Source organism: Eleutherodactylus coqui, chromosome 13 (genome assembly GCF_035609145.1).
Source record: "Eleutherodactylus coqui strain aEleCoq1 chromosome 13, aEleCoq1.hap1, whole genome shotgun sequence".
Taxonomy (NCBI): domain Eukaryota; kingdom Metazoa; phylum Chordata; class Amphibia; order Anura; family Eleutherodactylidae; genus Eleutherodactylus; species Eleutherodactylus coqui.
The window spans coordinates 51,792,864-51,812,429 of record NC_089849.1 but is presented as its reverse complement, the minus strand read 5'-3'; the positions used below and the strand labels follow the sequence as shown (position 1 = coordinate 51,812,429).

The window sequence follows — 19,566 nt, the reverse complement described above, 5'->3', positions numbered from 1 at the left end:
TTGGAAATGAAGACTTTTTACTAATTACTTTTTAATAAACATTTGTTTGATTTTCTATGCTTGTAAGGCACTACAGACTGAAATTTCTCTGAGCAAACATAGAGGGCTGTATGATAGTGCTAAGGAATTGTGGAGGAAAGCAATAAAGCTGTCTCCCCTATCACATGCCTGCAAATAACTTAAAGGGGTTGTCTCGCGGCAGCAAGTGGGGTTATACACTTCTGTATGGCCATATTAATGCACTTTGTAATGTACATTGTGCATTAATTATGAGCCATACAGAAGTTATTCACTTACCTGCTCCGTTGCTAGCGTCCCCGTCGCCATGGATCCGTCTAAATTCGCTGTCTTCTGGCGTTTTTAGACGCGCTTGCGCAGTCTGGTCTTCTGCCTGGTGAATGGGGCCGCTCGTGCCGGAGAGCTGGTCCCGCGTCGTCATCATAGCTCCGCCCCGTCACGTGTGCCGATTCCAGCCAATCAGGAGGCTGGAATCGGCAATGGACCGCACAGAGCCCACGGTGCACCATGGGAGAAGACCCGCGGTGCATCGTGGGTGAAGATCCCGGCGGCCATCTTGGAGAAGGAAGAAAGAAGTCGTCGCAGAGCGGGGATTCGGGTAAGTAATATATATATATATATTTTTTTTTAACCCATCCCTTGGGTTTGTCTCGCGCCGAACGGGGGGCCTATTGAAAAAAAAACAAAACCATTTCGGCGCGAGACAACCCCTTTAAAGCCCTAAGGTGTGCACACTGAACTGAGCCCGAGCCTTACTTACGTCCCAACGCTGCAGCAATTTGCATTGTCCTCTGGTGGTCTGATCCGACACTCTCACAATGCAGCTCTGAACTCAGGACCTAGTCTGTCCTTTGGTTCTTCATCATCAGAACCATCTCATTGTACTTCGGCTCCCTAGTCCACAGCACTCTCCATGCTGTTCTCCATCAGCAATGTCTGCTCCTGCACAGACTCTGTTGCTGCTGTGTGTTACAGTCTCTCTGCAGCTGTGTCACTGCTCTTTCACTCTCTTACGAAGCTTCTACTCCTGGGTTCCCTTCTGACGCATATCATCATACCATCATAAGCTATCACTCGTGGCTGAGCATGATTGTCTTTCAAGTATGGGGGCTTTGTGGTGGGTCTGTAGATGACTATAGGAACCTTTTCTGGATCCATAGGTTTTTTCGCAATGGAGACATCGGTTTCCAAGTACAAGACAGTCTCGACAAGGGTTGGCTTGACGTTCTTTCCTCTTGATACGTTTCTCCCTTTCGCTCTCTATTCGTGCCTCTTCGAAATTCACAGTGCTGTTGTTAATGGCTGCCCACAAATTTGAGCGCTCGAGGGCCAGGGCTTCCCAGTTCTTCATGTCTATGCCACACTTTTTAAGGTTAGCGTTAAGTCCATCCTTAAATCTTTTTTACTGTCTATCAACATTCTGTTTTTCATTCTTGAACTGAGAGTATAGTAATTGCTCATTCCAGAAGGGGAAGGCGGAACCTCCCTCCCTCGCCCACTCACTTACAATGCCCTGATCTTCTGAGCAATGGCATGCCAGCCACTCGCATCATGGAAAGGAAAGGATCTCCTCCTTGCCCCTGACGAACATGGCGCGCCCTTTAATGCCCCTAACAACCCGGCACCCCCTTTACTTTCTCCCCTCCCTGGCCATGTGTCTTGCTGGCAGAGGAACCCTTTACACAGCACCACAGGCACTTTACTGGCAGTCACTGGTATTCGGCTGGTCTTCCTTGTCAGGAGCCATGTGGTTAAGCTCCACCCCTCTACTATGGGACTTAACCAGAAGGGGCGGAGCTTAACCATGCAGCTGCTTCTGAAAGCATGCAGTACTTGTAAAGAATTCCCAGTGGGCAGGATCAGAGCCGCTGAACACAGCGCTAGATCTTGCTGACAAGCATACCCTCTTTTTTATTTTCTTACAAATTTTTGTATAACTTGGACAAGCCCTTTAAGTCTCCATAGTGTCAAGTAATGGGGTCTCAGTGTGCCTTTGTACAAGCTTTGAACATTAAAGCTCTGCAATGAGGTGTTAACCAGCAGCATGTTCTGAAATACATTGTGAGTAGCAAACAAAGAAGCAAACTTTTCTTCTCCTCTTCTCCGTGTTCAGTATCAAGCATACAAATGTATTTTAGAGAGCTCCTTTAGAATGCCATCTCCCAGGTTCTACCTTCCGTTCTGCAGGGAATGGCCCTTGTTGCCCCTTGTGCTATACATCCATTTACCTAAATATTCACACGATTAATTGCAGTTCGCCTGTCTTCACATCACTATCGGCTCAGGTACAGCTCGCTACAATCAATTATTGATCGTTTTATTTCTCAGTGGAGATAATTATCCAGGTATTATTCTGAAGACGCTCAATGTGGACCTGGGAGACAACCATCCAGAACACTCATAAAAATCACATCTTTTATTTATTAGGGGCATGGAGTGCATTATACCGAGCGGCGTGTTCATTATCAGTGTATAGGCATTCACATCGTTAGGAGTTGCATGCTTTCATCACTAATAAAACGTAATGTGCGCTTCTCAATATACCAATACACACAAATGCAAAATGTCAGCCTGGAGAGAATCGGGAACCGTCTCCTATATGGTGGCTATGTAAATAGTGTTAACCCCTTAAGGACATGGCCTATTTTGGCCCAAAGGACTCAGCGATGTTTTGCCGATTTTCATCTCCACTTTTCAAAAGTCATAACTTTTTTTTATGTTTCTGTCGACACGGCGGAATAAAGCTTGTTTTTTGCAGGGCAAACTATAGTTTTTATTAATGTACTGTAAAACTTTTATGAATTTTTATTGGAGGGCAGGGAGGGAAAACACATCAATCATGCCATTTTCTTCTACAGCGTTAATCATGCGGCATAAATGGCGTTATAATTTTTTTCCCGGCAGGTCGGTACGATTATGACGATACTAAAATCTTTTTTTTTTAGCTTTTTCCACTTTTGAACAATAATATTTTTTTTTTCTACATTGTCGCATGCGAAGTCTCATAACTTTTTTATTTTTCCATGGACGGAGCTCTGTGAGGGCTTGTTTTGTTGTGTCGAGCTGTAGTTTTTATTGGTAAAATTTTGGGGGTACATACAGATTTTTTTGATCACTTTTATTGCAGTTTTTTGGAAGGCCAAATGAACAAGATAAGCATGGCGGTTCCACTCTTTCTCTTTCCTCCTCAGTGGTTCAGGGTACCACTGGCATTTCCTGGGTAAAGCAGGCCCAGGGAAGGCTGAGGATAAACTATGCTAACTAATGGGTGATATACTAGACAGCCTTAACATTCAACAGATATATTATTCAGCATGAAACACTAAATATGGAACATTTTAAGACTGTCTGGTCTAAATTTGCACTAAGTACAGGACCACATAAAACTAGGTCGCCGCCACACTCTTATGAAAGCTTTCTAAAAGAAAATCTGTATTCCTCATAACAACCAATCACAGCGTGGCTTTCATTTTACCTCAGCAGTATGAAAAATGAAGGCTGTGCTGTGATTGGCTGCTAGGGACACCCCACTTTTATGAAAGCTGTCTAAAAGCAAATCTGTCTTTAATGCCCCTTGCAACCAATCACAGCACAGCTTTCATTTTACCTCAGTAAAACGCAGTATAAGAAATTAAAGCTGTGCTGTGATTGGTGGCTGTGGACATCAAAGACAGATTTTTTTTAGAAACCTTTCATAACAGTGTGGTGCCGGCCTATTTCTTCGGGGCCCACCCTATATTAGACAGTATTAGTAAATCTGCCCCAGCATTTCATAAGTGTCTGAAAACTGGGGATTGCACCACGGAAGCACACAAATGCCTCTGGCAGCTGACTTCAAAATTCAGTGGGGCTAATTTCACATGTCAATCTAAGGCCTTAGTCACACGGGCGTTTACTGCCGCGATTTGCGCATGCGCATGCGTCCGGCGATTTTTTAAAACCATTGCTTTGCAATGGTATCGGACACATGAGCACTTTTTATGCGCTCGTCCGATAAATTATGGAACAGAAATCGCAGATCGCACCTATCTGCGATCTGCGATTCCTGTTCTCTTCTCTATATGCGCTCAACGGGGCCGGCGGCAGCAGCACCGACCCCATTGAGAACATATAGAAGACAAATCATTCTTCTCTGCCACAGCTGTAACAGCTGTGGCAGAGAAGAAAGATGTTTGCCCATTGAATTCAATGGAGTCGGCAATACAGCCGACTCCATTGAAAGCAATGGGCTGCCGGCGTGCGCGGGATGAATTGTCGGGAAGGGGTTAAATATATAACCCCTTCCCTTGCAATGCATCCTTAAATGTGAAAAAATAAAAAAAATGTATGTACTCACCTGCTCCCGGCAGCTGGAGATCCCGGCGGCCGGCCTGCAGTAGGTGTGAAGGGGTGTGACTCAGACTGGCCCCTGATTGGCTCAGCGATTTTTGGGCCGATTTTTCGGCGCCGGTCACGCGATTTGCGCATGCGCATCCGTCATGCGATGTGCAAATCGCGTGAAAAAACGCCCGTGTGACTAAGGCCTAAGGGTGACTACCCACTACAGTTTTTTTTCATTGCAAAATTCGCAACGTTTTTTTTTCTGCAGGGGTCTATGGGACTTGCAATGTTAAAATCGCAATTTACCGCTAAATCGTGATTTTGCGCAATTGCGATTTTAACATTACAAGTCCCATAGACCCCTGCAGAAAAAAAAACGCTGCGAATTTCGCAGTAAAAAAAAAACTGTAGTGGGTAGTCACTAGAGATGAGCGAGCGTACTCGCTAAGTCAAACTACTCGAGCGAGTAGTGCCTCATGCGAGTACCTGCCCACTCGTCTCGGCTGTCGGCGGGGGGCGGGGAGCAGCGGGGGGAGAGCGGGGAGGAATGGGGTGGTTTCAGATGTGTGCTCAGGGAACAGAAAAGGAGAATCCCCGCGGCCAAATGGCTGAACAGCACCAAACAGACTACATGGACTATAATGGGGTCCATTTGGTTTCCGCTCAGCTACCCAGTTTTTAGCCGGAAGAAAAAGTGCTGCATGCAGAACTCTTTGTTCCGGTGTTTTGAGTTGGATTTGCATCTGAGGTTCCAACGCAGATGGGAATCCACCCTAAGTAATCCCTGCACCGAGCAACAAATGTATTAAAGAGGCATATACTTTATGCCAGTTTCTGCCAAAGATTATAGTTAAAATAATGGGCCATGCGTAACCCCCCTCCCCCTCTAAAACAAAACCCTGGCCACTTTTTGTAAAAAATTACTGGGCACAGTGTACAAGTTCCAAACGTTGCAATTTTGGCCTCCAGGGGTTGTTAAATAGGCTGTAATGGGACTATATAGACTCTAAAAGATAAAGGAACAAAAAACTTCAGAGGATTTGGCATTTTATGACCGGAAATTACCTTTTTTTTTTTTCTTTAAACACATGATTTTATGATTGGTGAATAGATTTGTGATTCATCAGCCTGTAGCAAGTGTCAGGTTTGAATCTCTTTTTGGGGCAATTTAAGAAATATTAGGAGAATCGATTCATCTAATGTGTGATATGGACTGGAGAATCTCCAAATTGGTGAATCAGGCGGAACCGTTTTCTCATCTCTATTTATGACATTTAAAAATTATCTTGAGAACAAGCAGGTCCTGTCCCCAATCTACAGGCCTGCACCGAAATGAAGAAACAGTGACTTTTCTTAAGAGCAAAGAATATTTGTATCAAATGGTTCAGAAATCATTTCTGGCATGAAGAAAAAAGTTGCAAGAATTGGAGAAGTGACCTGCTTCATTTCTGTGGACAACCTTTGAAGTGCACGTCTACATCTGAACACGGTTTTCATTTTTGTGATCGAAATGGGTCCAAATCATCAGTAATTTGGGACTTTAAAATTAAAAATCATCGGATTCACATTTGATTTTCTGTCTGAAATTGTTTTTCATTAAATTGGGTTTTGATGAAGTTCAAGCAACAAAGCCCCACGCTATGAACACTAAAGGAAAGGTTCTCGTCGTACCTTACAGGAGGCATTCCACTGAGGGCGATAATAATTCAGATGTGACATACAAATGGCTGCAATAAAAATATGTATAACAGTGATTATTAATGGAATTATTGCAATAATTACCACTTTGGCTATTTCATAACTCAGATGACTTGCATTTTCTGCTGCAGATTTACATGATGGTGCCTGATATTCCTGCCCAATAATATATTTGTCATGCAGTCAATTTTCATTTTTCGACTTATGGGTTTAGAGTTAGAAAGTCCATTCACAAAATATTGTCTTGCTACAGAATGAATGGGAGGTAAACCAAAAAAAGCCAGTAGCAGGACGACCAGCAAATACAAGCACGTTTTGAGGCAAGAAGCCTCTTTTTCAGGGAAAGGTTGGAAGGGGGCACTTAGTACAGCCTGAAAGGCATGTAGAGCAGGTGGAATACTCGTGACGTCACATGCTCATGGGTACTCTGCTTGCTCTACATGCTTTTCAGGCTGTACTAAGTGTCCGCTTCCAGCTTGTCCCTGAAGAAGAGGCTTCTTACCTTGAAACATGTTTGTATTTGCTGATTGTTAATAATGAAAAGTTAGATTATCAATTTCCTCCCTCTCATCTCTCTTCACTTTGGAAATCTTGTACCTTTACAGGCTTTTTTTGGTTTATCTCCCATTGGTTCACATCACACCTATGGCTTCCTGCTGTGGCATCTAAAACAGATGGCCGCACCTCCCTTTAATCATAGAATGGTAGAGTTGAAAGGGACCTCCAGGGTCATCGGGTCCAACCCCCTGTTCAGTGCCGGATTCACTAAATCATCCCAGACGATATCCCTTTAGTATACAGCCTTAAATATTTTCTTGGGCCCTAATACAACTTTGCTCTCACAAGAGGCCTTTGCTGATATATTCAAGCTCCACCCTTTTCCTGCACCTCATTGTGGCTACAGAATGAAATGGTTTACATTTGTTAATGGTTATGTACTTACCTCTTTATCCTACCAGAACCACCAAAGCCTATTGCACCTCCTGAACTTTTGGCAGTAGGAGCTACATATCTGTGGATTAAACCAAATGCCAACTCAATCATTGGTGATGGACCAATTGTTCTGAAGGAAGTGGAATACCGGACTACATCAGGAAGCTGGGCTGAGACCCATGTCATGGATGGACCTACATACAAACTATGGCACCTAGATCCAGATGTGGAGTATGAAATACGTGTCTTGTTGACTCGTCCAGGCGAAGGTGGCACTGGACCACCAGGACCTCCTCTTACAACTAGGACAAAATGTGCAGGTGGGTTGTGGTTTAATTATATTTGGAGTATATGTTTGACCTTAAGGATACAAATGACTAATTACAGGTAGTATTATACAATATTTGAGAACACTTGATCACTTAAAGTCCCAAGTTATCGCTTCATGGTACTAGTATATTTAAAAAAAAAAAAAAATTCCTCTAATTAGTGCCATGTTCTGCCTCTGATAGTAAAGAATGCCAGCAGGTGGAAATCAGTGGATTGGTAGGAATGGATGACTCCCTGGTTTTGGAACACAATTCTCTCCCTGTACCAGAAAGTTGCCCATAGATGATATTCTCAGCCACAAATCCATTCAATTGGCTCCTGGTGCCATTTTCGGGAAACCAAGATGTTTGTCGCCATTTTCTAACTATGTATGCACTGCTCTGTGATTCACCAACACTAATTATGTAAGCAGTGCTGGCCAATTACACAGCAGGTATAATACATTGGTAGTCCTAACACTGCCAATGCACTATGTGTGATTAGGTAGTCCAAAGATGGCAAAATCTTAGCCATCCTCAAATTATACCTGGAACTGACAGAATTGAGAGACTGCCAAGAAGATCATCTACATGTAATATTTTGTCCCAAAAGTGGAGGGTTACTTTAATTACCTGAAGCTACTTTTCATGAAATCTAATAGAAAAACATTTCTTTTAAAGGGGTTGGCCACGTTATAGATTTTATATTGTATTATTATAAGTTCTCTCTACAGAAACTCTGTAAAGCATCACTTGCTAATGTCATCATTGTGTCTGTGAGTATCCCATTCTCTCGCCTCTGCACTGGTCGTATAGCATTGCTATCATAAACATGCTTAGTGATGGAGGGGCACGTGACCAGACCCATCCGCCAGCAGCCTCCATTGCATAACATGACACATAGTACTATGCATGCGTTCATCTGCCATGGTGGGCACTAGAGATGAACGAACGTGCTCGGCCCCGCCCCTTTTTCGCCCGAATACCGCGATTTTCGAGTACTTCCGTACTCAGGCGAAAAAATTCGGGGGTCGCTGTGGCGGCGCGGGGGGTTGCAGCGGGGAGTGGGGGGGAGAGGGAGAGAGAGAGGGCTCCCCCCTGTTCCCCGCTGCTACCCCCCACGCCGCCACGCCTCTCCCCGACGCACCCGAGTACTTTTCACCCGAGTAGTGAAGTACTCGACAATCGCGGTATTCGGGCGAAAAAGGGGCGGGGCCGAGCAAGTTCGCTCATCTCTAGTGGGCACCATGTTATTCAATGGAAGCTGCTGATGGACAGGTCAGGTCTGGTCATGTGTCCATCCAGCAGCGGCCCAGTTTAAGATGGCAATGCTGTGCAGGTAGTGCAGAAACAATGGGGTGGGACTTCTCATGGATGCATATCATTCATGCCAATTACTGTAAGAAATAGGGAGAAGGCACTTAAGGTCAACCACCCACTCTTATAGCAGCCTACCAGGAACTCACAATTTGGAGTTCCTTGTGATGGTGCCCACTAAGAAATTGGTAAAAGCCAGTCAACATTTCGCTAAAGGGGTATTCCGGGACACTTACTATTGATGAGCTGTCCTCAGGATAGGTCAGCAATAGTTGATCTGCAGGGGGTCCGCTTCTCAGAATCCTTGCCAATTAGGGGATCATTTTGTCCGCTGTCAGTGCAGCAGGCCGGATGTCATCACCGTGGTTGTTGAAATCAATGGGAGCGGTGCCTCATATTAAACATATGGCTCTAACTCCAATGAGCAGCCAGCCAGATGTGTAATAGAAGGCATTGCTCCCACTGATTTCAATGGGAGTGAAGCTAGCTATTACACTTCCTTCTCTGACAGCAGGCTGGATGGTAAGCTGATCAGCAGGGATCTCAAGCGGTGGAACATCGCTAATCAACTATTGATGACCTATCCGACCCCGGCTAATCAACTATTGATGACCTAGCCTAAGGATAGCTCATCAATAGTAAAAGTCCTAGAATATCTTTTTAAATGCTATGCACCTTTTCAAAAAATCGGTCTCTTCTATTTTTGCCCAGTTTTAATAAACATCCCTCAATATGTTCTCATTACTAATGTATAAATATTAAATATAACTATTCAGCATATTCACATTCGGCATCATTAAATCCTGCACTAGGTTCACGGTACATATGCATTTTTTTTAGAAAAGACATTTGATGCACAGTATTGAAATGGCAAATGATTCGATACCAGGCACAGCAAGAATAAAAAGGTCAAATAGCGCCAATCCAAAGTCCTAAGACTACAATAGTATGGGAATAGTTGCACATGGAGAACACAAATGTAGACAACATTATATGCCTCGGGCATCATTATTGAGTTTCTGCTCGTTTTCATTAAGTTTGGGTGGCTTACATTTACAACAAAAATAGTTTTCTTGCTTTTTATAGAGTAGAGCAGTTTTAATATATATCGATGGCTGTTATTATAAGTAGTGGTCATTTTGCAGCTGAAAAGCTATGATTTAATATTCTGACCTTATTGCTGCTATTTCCTAGACCCTATCTCAACTGTCATAAAGTAAGGCTTTCCTGCTCTGGTCTAATGCACATTAAAAACCTCCTTTTGCTAATAAATAGACATTTCGAAGTACATTCAAGAGGTCTCTTTAGGACGTAATAGAGAGAAGGGGCGGACAGTGCCAATATTTGGTAGCTGTAGGTATGTGACGGCTATAATTGGTGCAAGGCTTCAGACTGCCACTTATTGCTAAGTGCTATCTCCAACCTTCTACTCAGAGTAGCAAGTATCACTTCACACCTCCGTCCCACTCACGGTGTGGGGTGCTAAGTATCCTGCTCTCTGCATTTCTATTACTTTATCCGGAAAATAGATGAGAGAGGGCCTGCTGCTTTTCAATTCCATTCATGTTTTTCAAAGTAACCTTTGTCTTAGAAGCTTTCTACTACTAGATATATGCCACCGACTGCTTTTAATGGAATTTTGAGGTGCCCGGAATTCTACTGCACTGAAAGGTCTTAGGACCAAAATGCAAATGACCACTGATATGCCTCTCTTTAGATACCTCAATACTGTAATTGCACTTATAGTTGATAATGTAAATGTGTTGGGATTATGCATACACAGCTAGACTTTCCTATTTGAATTACATGAATTTGGACTTTTCGCTATGGCTATGATCATTTTCTCTCTACAGCATTGTTAACTTTGGACCAACAAGCCTTCTATTCCTTTTAGAGTTAAGTCATTCTTATATTAAGCACTGGTGATCAAGGGTTGAATGTACCATTAAGAAGGACATGCTCGCTGATGGGGATAGCCAACATTGGCCTTACCCCTTCTTTTAAAGGGTGGTGAGAACCTGTACAGAATACTCTGTTCCACAAGTTCTATGACATTACCAAATTGTCACGTCCGTGCATGGTTTATCCTTACTTGGCTACATGGGGGTGAATATCATGTCCTGAAAATACCAGATACATCTGTGCGGGGATTTTATCTATATGAGGCCAACACAGCGAAAATATAAGTGTCTTAAAAGGACGAAAATATTAATGTTCTTAAAATGACTTACTTGGAACTCATTCTGACATGGCCTGCACAGACACAAATGTAACGTTCAGACTGGATGAGAATATGCCACAAATGCGAAAACGATAAACTCAGATAAATGAAATATATATATTTATTTAGAACAAATGCAGATAACATAATATGCCAAATAAAGAGCAAAAATGAGGAATCTATAAGCATTGTGATCGCCCTGATAAGGACAGCCCCATATCAGAAACTTAGGATAAGCCTAGCTTCCCTAGATGGCAACAGGGAATAATAAAAACATTAGATGACTGTACATTACTGAACTGTACATTAGAGGATTGTAGTAGATTATTAGCAATTTTTAGGTCGCTGCTTTGATTCCAGCTCGAATGATGCTTTTGAGTATCTACGGTCTCTTTCACAGACATTGCAGCTGCACACCTTCTCGTAATAGACCTCTTCTATTGATATTAAATAACCAGCAGGTTTGTTGATCCGGGTCTTGGAGTTAGGTAGGAACTTTCAAACATTGATCCAGGAATTATTATGACTGCCATTATGGCGTCAGTAAGGATTTCCCCCCCCCCCCCCCCCCACAATAGGCTAAATTGGTTTCTACCTTATTGACGTTTTTTTTGCCTTCCTCTGGGTCAACAAGTGGGGGTGGAAACAGGCTGAACTGGATGGACATTGTCTTCTTTCAGCCTAGCATACTATGTTACTAGATGACACAAGGAAATGTAACGACTAGCATATGGATAAAGATGTTACAATACTCCAGCTTATAAGTAAAACAACAGACTGACTTATCTTAACAGCGGTGTAGAACAAGAAGAGGTATAACCATCAAGATCTAAAACACCTTCAGACTACAGACCAAAGTCAGACAGTGTTCAGACCAGGAGTCAGACAAGAGCAGACAAAACAGACAGCACTCAGGTTCAGGCACGGTTCAGCAGTTAGACATTATGTATGACTATGTTCAGACAAGGCAAGAAGCAGACAGGAATCAGACAAGACACAGACATGAGTCAGGCATGATTCAAACAGAAGTCAAACATGAATTAGAGAGGATACAGACATGAATCGGACAGAATTCCAGCAGACAGAGATCTGATCGCATGCATGCTCAAACTAGACTGCAGACAAGAGAATAACCAGCACCCTCTGAGAGGAGGGGCTGGAATAAATGTACACAAATAGTGATTGGCTAACTGAACAATCCAGCTCACAGCCAACCAAATCAGCCAACACCTCTAGAGAAGTGCTCCTGTCACTGCCTAGCACCAGCATGACAAAGGAGCAAACGCGGAAAAGCTGTGAAACAAAAAAGTGCAGAAAATCAACCCAAGGATCATGGAAAAGAGATGGGGCATAGAAAAGCATCACACTTCCTGTCTTCTGGTTACAGGTATGATGATGTAAACTGAAGCACCTAAAGAGGTCCTTTCTTTAATATTTGCTATTTTTCCTATAGTCATGTGCTTGGTGGTGGTGGTCCATATTATCCTTAGGATATTCATCAATATCAGATGGGCGGTGGTCACCTCCCCCTATCAGCTGTTCATAGGGGCTGCAGTGCTCGGAACCGATGCCAAAGTCAGACAGTACCAATTCATGACCTATCCTAAGGAAAACCATTTTAAAAGCCATGTCAACCTTTGCAACATTTTTTTTACTGTACCAGTCCATTTATAATGATAATTAAAGCAACTTTGTAATAGTTCTTAAAAAATGTCCTGTTGTTTTATTTCTACAGCGCCTATACATTTCCTTGGTAACAGACAACAAACAAACCTTGTGTAGTCTGATCGTGCACTCGCACTCTCTTCCATCTGTCCCCAACTTTATGTTAACATACATTTAATTGGTTGGGAATATGTAGGGGGGCAGATAGAAGAAAATATGACTGCAGGATCAGATTATATAGGGTTTGTTTGTTGCCTGTTACCATAGAGACATATAGGCATGCATCAAAGCTGTAGAAACAAAACAGTAGGACATTTTTTAATAAATCTTTTGCAAAGTTCCGTCATTTGTTTTAGAAGCACTGGGGTAACATAAATTGGTTGTAAAAGTGGCAAGTGTGGTTCCATATCATTTGGGTATACTGATCATACAACTTTGTGCCACCCGTATTTGATCTGCTCCATTGGGCATCTGGTGCTACTTTGTAGTTTTTCTAATCCTTTTTTCTAATATCTTGCTGTTTTCTCTCTCACTGCCTGTCATTCGCATTTCTTTTCTTGCTGTACTATTTCCTCCTTTGGGTTGTCTGAGTGCCAAATTACTTTTATTATGTGAGTGGAAGATTGGGCTAAGCTAGACATCACTAGTGCCTCTTGGGAGAAAACAATGGGATTGGGCAAGCTGAAATCTCTGATGGCCAACATTATAGGGACAGTCTTCTAGTCACCATGGACATGAGATTGTAGTAGTAGCAGCCAGCAGAATTTTAATCCCTTTCTGTCATTTAATAGATTACTTTCAGAGAGGATTTTCTTGAAACCAAATACTGTAAAGGCTAACTAGATTTATAAAATTACTTAGCTGAACATTGGTCCAGTCTGCCAGTAAGGGTCACTTTTAGCCTATTGTAGTCTATAGAAGTTATTGTAACTTCTATGGACTGTAATAGAGAGTAGCACATATGCTCAGCTTGCTTTCACCTTCTTCATTTGCCTTTCTCGTCCAACCCTCTGTTCATTGCAGGATTCACTAAATCATCCCAGAAAGATGTCTGTCCAGCCTTTGTTTGAACATTTCCATTGAAGGAGGACTCAACACCTCCCTTGGCAACCAGTTCCACTGATTGATCACCAAAAATAGGAGAATCAATAGGATAGAGCCTTGTGTAAATAATAAAAAGTGAAAAGTGAAATATAAACATTGCAGCAAAAAAAGAGGCGGACTCCCCTTGTCCATAGACAGCAATAGGAGTGGGCGAGACAGAGCGGAGATTAGCTCCACCCCCTCCCATTTCAAACGCAGGAGTGGAGGAGAGAGGCAGAGAGACGGGGAGAGGGAGGAATGGGGGGACTGCTTAGATAAAAGCGTATATCTGGCCAGATGTAAATAACTCCATACATGCTGGTTGAAAATAGGAGCCTTCTCTGAACTAACTTAGACACTTAGCGACGGTGCATATAAATGCCGCAGTATATGTACAGCGTTTATTATGTGCCCATAGCGAACAATAGTGCTCTATCATGCATAAGGGCTTTTACCCACTTGCTTTTTTTTTTAAAGCTGCCATATCACTGCGTTTTTTTACCCGAAATGTCAATGGGACTTTCTAATGTTAAAATCGCATCGCACAAATCGCAAGTTTGCGCTACTGTGATTTTTGTGCGATTTTAACATTAGAAAATCCCATTGACATTAGCAGTAAAAAAACGCAGCGATATCACAGCGTTAAAAAAAACGCTAGTAGGTAAAAGCCCTAATACGCAGTAAAATAGAACATGCTGCGTTCTTTTTTTATGTGGATTATATGCAATGTATATACACAAATGTGAATGGATCAATAAAAGTACATGTACTTTCATTGGATCCTTTCACCGAAAATTACGCACATGTAATACACAATTAAATTACACTTGTGTGAGCCTGCCCTTACTCTTCAGCAACACTGGGGCAGCTCACTCCTCACAAGGCTCTCTGCAATAATTGCTGAGTCACACCACAGCATATTGAATAGGATTTGCTTATTATCCCTGAGTCATTAACCAATCAACAGGCATGCTCAGGTCCTGTTAATCCACAGCAACAAAGTTAGGTTAAAAAGCACAGTCATGTGACCTCTATAGAAAGGTCCTTAAACACACATACCAGTTTAATCCTATAAAGACAGGTATATGAAATGGGGTTAACTCATTACATCTTTTCTCTCTCTTTTCCACTTTGTCTGTCCTACTCCCTTTCTCGCAGTGTTTTAACACTCTTCTGTGTGTCATTGCCTCTCTCACTGTGTTCAGTCACTTCTATTGCTGGGTGCTATGCCTGTTCTTACTGCTTCTCATTTCCTGTCATTGTGTTCTATGCCTCTTTATGTATCCCATCCACTCTAGTGTTCTGCACATCTCCCTCCATCCCATCTCTAACTATTTTCTATGCTTCCCCTCTCTTGCTGTGTGCTATTGCTGCTATTGTTTCTTTTTAGAGCTCTGAATATTTAAAGACGCGCCTCGCAATCTCCGTGTGTATTTATACTCACTGTCAATATATGCAAACCCTGTGTACCGATTTATACTTCCTGCTTATTGAAATTGGAGCTTGCTATGTTATATATATTGAGATGAGATTTTTTTTTTGTAACTATGAGGTGCAAAATGCATGCAGAATCCACGAATCCTGGTGCTTATGCCCACAGGGGCTTCAAAATCTGGAAAAGACGGCGTAGTATATTACATTTTCCTCTCATTTATAACCATACATAACTTTTTTGATATAATATATGCATGTATTAATATGTATGTCTGCATATCTGCATGCCCATATGTTCATCCATTGGTAAAGTTTATTATATGTTCATGAACTCTCAAAAGACCCAGAATAGTTAAACACCTGCGTCACCTGTGTTCCGCTCCCCGTCTTACCCCAACCTCCTGGATTCATGCAGTAGGAAAAGGCGGCACTAGGCCTAGGATCCCTGCAGGTAAAATGAGGTGTATTTATTGTAATGAAGGGAGTCTAGTGCCGTCTTTCTGCGGAGAACCAATGCACCATGCCGCGAGGAATACAATGACGGCTCCCTGGGAAGCCACTCTCTTCTCTCTCTTCCAGCCCCACCCCCAACCCACTCGGTAATTGGCAACAAGATTTCCTCCTAATAATATAGTAGATTAAAAAAATGCTACATTAACCCATTGGAAATAACGTAAAACAGGCTTACATTGCAATTGAATGTATTTTGTGGTTTGTGTATCCATTGCATAAGTCTTCGGATAGACCAGCTGTGAACGTCTATTCCATCATTGTGTGTATTTCCTTTAGATATGGATTAATAAGTGTTCACTTAGAGATGAAATTGTGCTTTATAGTAATAATCACACAATACACTCAATGCCATTAAGTGCGTATTTGTATATGAAAACTACGTACTGTGCGCTTAATGGCAACTCGTAAAGAATGAGCGTTTCTTCAAAAGACTCGACATTGTCTTGGTTAGTGGAAGGTTATTGTAATCTAAATAGGAAATGCGCTGCGAACATGAGAATATAAGTAAATCGTAATCTAAGCCTTCATCTTGCTTTGATGTTCTTTTCAGTATTTTCTGTCTATTGTTTTCATTTATTTCTTCTACTTAGTCACTTTTCACAAGTTTAAACCCGAAGTATTACATGTACCTCCAATGTTGGGTAACACGCACTGATGTACTAACGGAACTTTGTCATCTGCAGCTCCCCAATGTACTCACTGTAGCCAAATAACCAAATCGCCCCTGCAGAAAGGAGGCACAAGGCAAACATATCCAGCCGGAGACATCTAATTCCCAGTGGTTACTTATTGAGCCTGTCAACCAACGACAGATCAGTTATGTGTAACTCAGCACATAATGGGGACCTCAAATGTGCCAATTGACTTAATCAAAGGGCTGCATATCACATTCAGCCAGGTCAAGGTGTTGGAACACGTATAACTTTTTAATACAGCTGTATTTGCTTTCAGCATTTTTCTACTTATGTTTTATTACATAGGGAACAACTTTTCAGAAGTGAAGACTGTTCAGGGTTTTGACAAAATGCGGAGGGAACATTCATCACTAATATACACTATTCTACCAAAAGTAATGAGGCACCTGAGCAAGAGTCAAAAGTAGTATTTATTTATGAATGCTAATACTTATCGGGGTCTCCTTTGATTTAATGACATTGGATACTCTCCATGGCACACTTCAGCTGGTATTCCCTATATTTATCCTGTAAATGTCCGTCGAGTTTTCTCAAAGTGGATGGATGTTGTTCATGACCTGACATTCTAGTTCAACCCAAAGATGTTCAGTAGGGTTCAGGTCGGGACTTTGTGCAGCCAGTCCAAACATCGTGGAACATCCATATCCTCAAAGCAACAAAAAGCAGTGTATGATTTGTGACAAGGCACGTTGTCTTGTTGGAAGTATAGCCGACCATTCCCAGAGTATTACCACATTGTTGGCAGCACATTAAGGTCTATAATGTCAAGGTACACCACCATGTTCATGGTTCTACAACTGGACCGAGACCATGTCACATAAACATCTACAGACCATAACGGAACCTCCGCTGTACTTAACTAGTGTCATAACACACGCAAAAGACATTCTCCAGGCATCCTTCACACCCAGATGTGTTCATCTGATTTTAAGATGGAGTAGCATGATTCATTGCTCCATAGAACATTCTTCCATTGCTCAACTGTCCAATGACAATGTTCCTTGCACCATTGTAGACGGATGATACATTGTGCTTCATAATGGATGACTTGTGTGCAGTACCATAACCCGTATATGCAGTAACATGCAGGTCCCGTCACAAACTGTGGCCGACACCTTCAATGGTCTGTATATTATGTACACGGTTTAGGACATATGACATGCTAATAAGACAAAATCCATTGTGCTGATAGGATTGTCCAAATACTTTTGGTAGGATACTGTATAAAAAGCTCACCTATAGACATGCACAAAAAGGGAAAGACATCATGGTGTCTCCATAACACAGGAGAAAACAGTACGGTAGTTCTTTCATTCTATGTAGTCTATGGAGCATTCAGGATAGTGGAGCATTTATGCCCCATCTTAATCCTAAAGACGGCAGCTGCACAATTTGAGTTTGGCCTTCCCTAGGTGTCTCAAATCAGGCACATGAGGACCACCAGGCATGTATTACTGCTGTAGATCACAATGTTGGGTGGTCCATAGTGTGCCAAAGGATCTAAGCCAAAGGCAGCTTCCCAGCTTACAGCAAGAGCAATTCAGCTAGTGAGATTAGAAAATTATCAAAAGCAATGCAAAATCTTTTGGATAATCCAATCCAACAGAAAATAGAAATCTCTGATGTTCACTGCATTGACAGCAGAAGTCTGAGAACATTTCTAGGACATCTTAAGGGTCTTTTACAAAAGCTGAGGATCAGCCAAACAATCACATTTTCAAAGGTGCCCAGTGATCACACAACAAGTGATAAAATGCTCCTTTGTTGCTTTTTTTAAGCAGGTAGAATAATTGCCCCTAACGAATGTATTTACGACCCACGGCATGGTAATTGCAGAGTGTAAAACCAATGGGCACCAATTGGCTTATTATATTTTCGATCAGTGCTTGTTACTGTACCTATGTAAAAGGACTCTGTTGAATTGTAACCTAGAAACTTCTGCATCCAAGGTAGTTCTTCTAACTGAGCTACTAGACACTGTACTAGTCAGCCTCCAAATGGGATGTGATCCTATCTTAACCGAACAAATCTGTTGTAAAGTAATTCTTAGTGTAAATAAACCACCTTGATAGCACAACACACCGTGATATTACATTGCGTTAAGAGTCTAGCTAAAGAGTAACCCGGTTGCAGTTTCTTGCCTCTTGGAGTATCTTGCCTTAATTGATTAAAGCCTAATTTAGATACAACGATTATCGCTCCAAAAATCTTTTGACGATTTTTGAGCGATAATCGTTGAGTGCTTTTTTACAGTGCAAAGTGATCGCTCAAACATTGAGCGATCACCTTGGGCTCCGAGCGGGGGTTGCAGAAAACAAGCGAGGCCGCTTGTCTTCTGCATCCAGCTGTCCCCTGTTCAGAGCGCCCGGCTGTTATACAGCTGAGCCCTCCAAGCGGGGAATGCAGAAGACAAGCAGGGCCGCTCGTCTTCTGCATCCAGCTGTTCCCCGCTTGGAGCGCCCGGCTGTTTTACAGCCGAGCGCTCCAAGCAGGGGATGAAGAACACAGCCTGAAACAATAGTATATCAGCTGTATCCCGCTGTGAATTCATGATAACTGATTGCTGATCTTTCAGCAGTCCAAAAGATCAACGACAACTAAACGAAAACTGCACAACGTCAGTGCAGTTAGACATAATGATTATCGCTCAAAAGATTGCTTTGAGCTATTTTTGAGCGAAAATCGTTGTGTCTAAAAGAGCCTTAACTGACCCCACATGTGGAGTTCCTATATAAGCCTTGCCCTAGCGCTTCCTCTTTGCAAAATTTTTGTTCTTCCTGTCTCGTATCTAGTTTGTTGCTGCCTTATCTATGTAATGAACTTGGATTTCCTCTGACTATATCCCTGGCTCACTCTACAAACTACTGCTACTTACCTGTGTACCAAATCTGGATTGTTGTTTGACTATACTTGATCCATGAACAACATCCATCCAGATTGGTGAGATGCCCTAATAAGTCTGAATCTCAGTTTCCATATACATTATATCCATTCGCTCTATGAGCCTTTTCATAAATCCAGCTGAGCCAAGGGTTGGGAGTTATATACAAAGGCTGGCAGAGTAGGCAGCCACATAAGGTACCTTTGGAAGGGGTGCAGTTTATAGATTTATAAAATAATTTTTGTATGCCCAGGTCCAATGCATGTTTCCCTTGAGTGCATTGGAAAGAAAACGGTGCATGTCACACTAATGCATGGTAGTGTGTCCAACTGGACCAGTGTTAAGAAATGCACATATTCAAATAGGGTAGCATGAGATGGGAAGTATGTGGTATAAATAAAAACATTAGGGATTGATAGGGGAAACTGAATAATTACTTATCCATCCATGATGAATGATAGGGACAAAAGGTATGGGAGT

At 42.2% G+C, this 19,566-nt stretch overlaps 1 protein-coding gene across 7 annotated transcripts in view; it reads left to right on the top strand.

The window, feature by feature from the left end:
* PTPRT (protein tyrosine phosphatase receptor type T) overlaps window positions 1–19,566 on the top strand; it is a 325,072-nt gene that overhangs the window by 193,312 nt on the left and 112,194 nt on the right. For all 7 annotated transcript variants that reach the window (XM_066586082.1, XM_066586080.1, XM_066586079.1 and 4 more), the window contains exon 7: window positions 6,996–7,289. In XM_066586082.1, coding sequence (XP_066442179.1) covers window positions 6,996–7,289 — 294 coding nt within the window. The remainder of the gene's footprint in view (window positions 1–6,995; window positions 7,290–19,566) is intronic.